Source organism: Myzus persicae, unplaced genomic scaffold, assembly GCF_001856785.1.
Source record: "Myzus persicae strain clone G006 unplaced genomic scaffold, MPER_G0061.0, whole genome shotgun sequence".
In the NCBI taxonomy this organism is placed as follows: domain Eukaryota; kingdom Metazoa; phylum Arthropoda; class Insecta; order Hemiptera; family Aphididae; genus Myzus; species Myzus persicae.
The window spans coordinates 1-3,536 of record NW_019101261.1 but is presented as its reverse complement, the minus strand read 5'-3'; the positions used below and the strand labels follow the sequence as shown (position 1 = coordinate 3,536).

Here is a 3,536-nt window from a genome sequence, read left to right as displayed (position 1 = left end):
AAAAAGCAAAGGACATGCGACGGGGAACCGTGTTATTCAATTGCCGATTTTCGTGGGTGAAGTGAAATTTCAAACATTCCCACGCTCGAAACGAGATCTCTAAGACTTATCAAAAATCGTTATCACCTCCTACATTTTTGTTTTTTAACTGCCCATGACGTCAACAGGAGTGACTTCTATAAGTGATTTCAACAACATTGACGTCTGCATCGCCGAGTCTCACAAGCTCTCGAGTTTCAGGACAGCGAGTTTCACAAGCAACTGGTCTTATACTATAAAACGCTAAGCAGTCGAGTAAAGTCCCGCCGAGCGCTAGGGGTTTGAAGAGACTACAGTGTGACCGGTTTGGGGGCAAATTCTTGAAATCATGTGACTAATTCTCGCATGCGATTAATGTCATAGATTTTATCGAAGGTGCCTTATTCTTATCGCACAGGTTAGGTTAGGTTAGACATAAAATTGGTATTCTTGAACAGAAATCGATAAGATTTTATCACTTGTCGCATGGGATAAAGTAATCGAATGAACCACTGTGGTGATAACAGAAAATCTAGATTCTAACCTCAAACAAATTATAGAACTTAAAAATAGTAACAATTAATGGCTGTGGCTGTTGTCTAGTGTCACACTATCACTATCTCATATTCTCATTCAATTACCAATATTGTGTTTTGTGTACTTACTTTTTTTTTTGTACTTATGACTACTTAGTTGGTGTTGTACTTGTAATTTGTTGTTTTTTCTTGTAAGAACTAAGCAGAATGTCAAGAACTCGACCCTCCCAAAATCAAATGAACTCATGGCCAAAGATCCCCAATTGTGTTCCGGCAAATTTACACCATCGTTAACTAATAAAATAGCGAGAGAGAAATGGGGAAATATAACAGTGCGAGTAAATTCGTTGCCAGGAGCCCAAAAGAGTTATGATAAATGAAAAAAAGTAAGTTACTTCTTCTTATACGTGTTTGACAATATTATGAGTAATTGTTGTAGAATACTAATGCCCATCTGCATAGTTAATGTATGTGTCACATAACTTGACTATATATATATGGACATATCTGTATTTTTTTCTTTGTAATCATGGCAAGATACTAGATCAACTACCAAAACTAAAGCGGCCGCTATAAAACGTCATATATCGGGTACCGTTGGAGGTCCATCTTGTACCATTGAATTAAGTGAAATTCAAAAAGACGCATTAAGTTTAATGAGTCAAACATCTATAAGTGGCCACATACAATGATCAGAATCACTTGTTGACTTTGACTTTAATGATGTTTCTACAGAAATTGTATTAATTGGTACATTTGTAAAATGAGTAACTAAATATTCATTGAATTGAAAAATTATAGTTTTAATAATGTGCTCTGTTTAGGTGGCGATGAACTATGTAATGAATCAAAGTGGATTACGGAGTAAAGTTCTGATGACATTAATTGTATGTGTTACAAATTTGGTTATTCAATGTTTACGTTTTTAGCAAATTCTCATTAATTGTTATATTATTATAGTTTCCAATGAGAATGAAAATATTCAAATGTCATCATCCATTGCTCCAAATCCAAGTAATATTCTTACACATTTATAATTCACTTCTAATAAGAAATATAAACAAATAATTGACTTGAATCTTTAAAATGTTTGTATCATAGTTTCCATTGAAAATGAAAAGATGAAAATGAAAATATCAGCAGATGTTGATCCTAATACCAGTAATATTTTCACAAATTAATCATTCACATAACACATTTATATTATTATAGGTATATATTTATTACCTACCCTAACTATATTATTTAGTGAGGTACAGGGACTAAAATTGTGTATAACACAACACACATTATGTAATACAAAATGCTAAGTAATAGCCTATATCAGCATTCAGCGGTTCCCAAACTTTTTTCATTAAAGGCTCCCTAATAATGAAACATTTTTTTCACGCCTCCCGTAAAGAATATTTAATAAAATAGGTTAAACATTGTTTAATGTATAATATTTATTAGTTTTAAATTTAAATTTTGATGACAAAAAAAAACAGTTAACTTAATATTTTATTCTATTCAAAATAATTAATGCGAACAATGTGCTTGTTTTTCGTTTATTAATTTTTTAAAATTAGGAATTAATGTAGTTACTGCAACACGCATTTCTTTTTCCACATTGAGTTTGGACCGATATTTTGATTTTAATACGGCTACAGCTAAAAATCCTGCTTCAAATAAATATGAAGTAGCAAATGGTATTAATATGCGTAAAGCTTTGTTGCTAACTGCAGGATATTCGTCTTTAATACTGTTCCAAAATCCTAAAAAAGAATATGAAGAAAATTGCATTCGTAGTGATGAATCGGATGAAATGTCGATTAATTGTTCCTCTTCTGTAGTTGTGAAATTTGATATAGGCTTTTCAGTGAACGGGTCTTTAATCCAATAGTACTCTTTCATTTCTTCTGGGAAATATTTCATGAAATGAGTTTCAAGATTCGTCATGCTCTTAAAATGTTGTATTTAAACTCATTGGTAATTGAAGATCATTCTCTCCAAGAAAATATTTTAGAAGTGGAAAACAAGTGGTTTTGCCATTTTCTTCCGTTAATTTTCTTTTCCATAAGTTGAATTTTTTGAAAAAAGCAACTATCTTATCGTATAGTTGTAGAATATGAGTTTCTTTACCTTGTAAAGATATATTAAGTGAGTTAAGTTTTTCAAAAATATCACATTAATAGGCTAATTTTATTACAAAATCACTATCAACAAACATTTCGCTATTATTATAACCTTCTCCATTTAAATAAGAATAAAGTTCTTGTCTAAGTTCGAATACTCTTGAAAGTACATTACCTTTTGATAGCCATCTAGAATTACAGTAAAACAGTAATGTTGTATGTTCTGCTCCCATTTCTTCACACAGTTTTTGAAAAAATCTTGCTTTAACAGGTCTTGTTTTTACATAGTTGACTACTTTTATAACTATTTCGTACATAATTTAAAGAGCAACTTATATTTTGTGACGCTAAAGCCTCTCGATGAATAAGACAATAAGTCCATATAATTTCTGGAACTTTTTGTCGAATTAAAGCCTGAAGTCCACCGTACTGACCAGACATAGCTCGAGCTCCATTTGTACACACACCCAAACAGTTTTCCCATTTAATATAATTATGATCCATAAAATTATTGGTGATATCAAATAGGTCTTTAGCTTTAGTACCACTTAATATAGATGTACAAAATAATAATTCATCTATAATATCTACTCCATCCATAAACCGAACATAACATATTAAATATGCATCTTTTATTACTATCGGTTGCTTCATCAAGCTGAATCGCGAAATTTTTATTTCTTAATTTATCAATAAGCTGATCTGTGCGATTGCGACCGTCCCGGTTGTATAGTCACGCGGGACAATTCCGACAACCTAGAAATGCCGGATAAAAGAAAAAGGAGGTAACTCGAAATACCGAGGAATTGGCTTTGGAGTAAATACAATATGATATGTGCTTTGACAGCTATGTAGTGGACTGTAATAA

The 3,536-nt window shown here is 31.7% G+C and overlaps 2 protein-coding genes across 2 annotated transcripts; both read right to left on the bottom strand.

Moving 5' to 3' along the window:
- Positions 1–2,072: 2,072 nt before the first annotated feature.
- LOC111028453 (protein FAM200A-like) lies at positions 2,073–2,492 on the bottom strand. Its single transcript, XM_022307099.1, has one exon. The coding sequence runs from the start codon at positions 2,490–2,492 to the stop codon at positions 2,073–2,075; it is 420 nt and encodes a 139-aa protein (XP_022162791.1).
- A 4-nt stretch (positions 2,493–2,496) lies between these two features.
- On the bottom strand, positions 2,497–3,326 carry LOC111028452 (zinc finger BED domain-containing protein 5-like; the record flags this gene model as incomplete). Its single annotated transcript, XM_022307098.1, has 3 exons — positions 2,497–2,675; positions 2,781–2,972; positions 3,040–3,326. Coding segments are annotated over 3 exons (658 nt in total), but the record flags the coding sequence as incomplete, so codon positions are not given.
- Positions 3,327–3,536: the final 210 nt, after the last annotated feature.

Bases quoted from the DNA above. Each gene is read 5' to 3' on its own strand.
- LOC111028453 (XM_022307099.1), bottom strand. From the start codon at position 2,492: ATGACGAATCTTGAAACTCATTTCATGAAATATTTCCCAGAAGAAATG.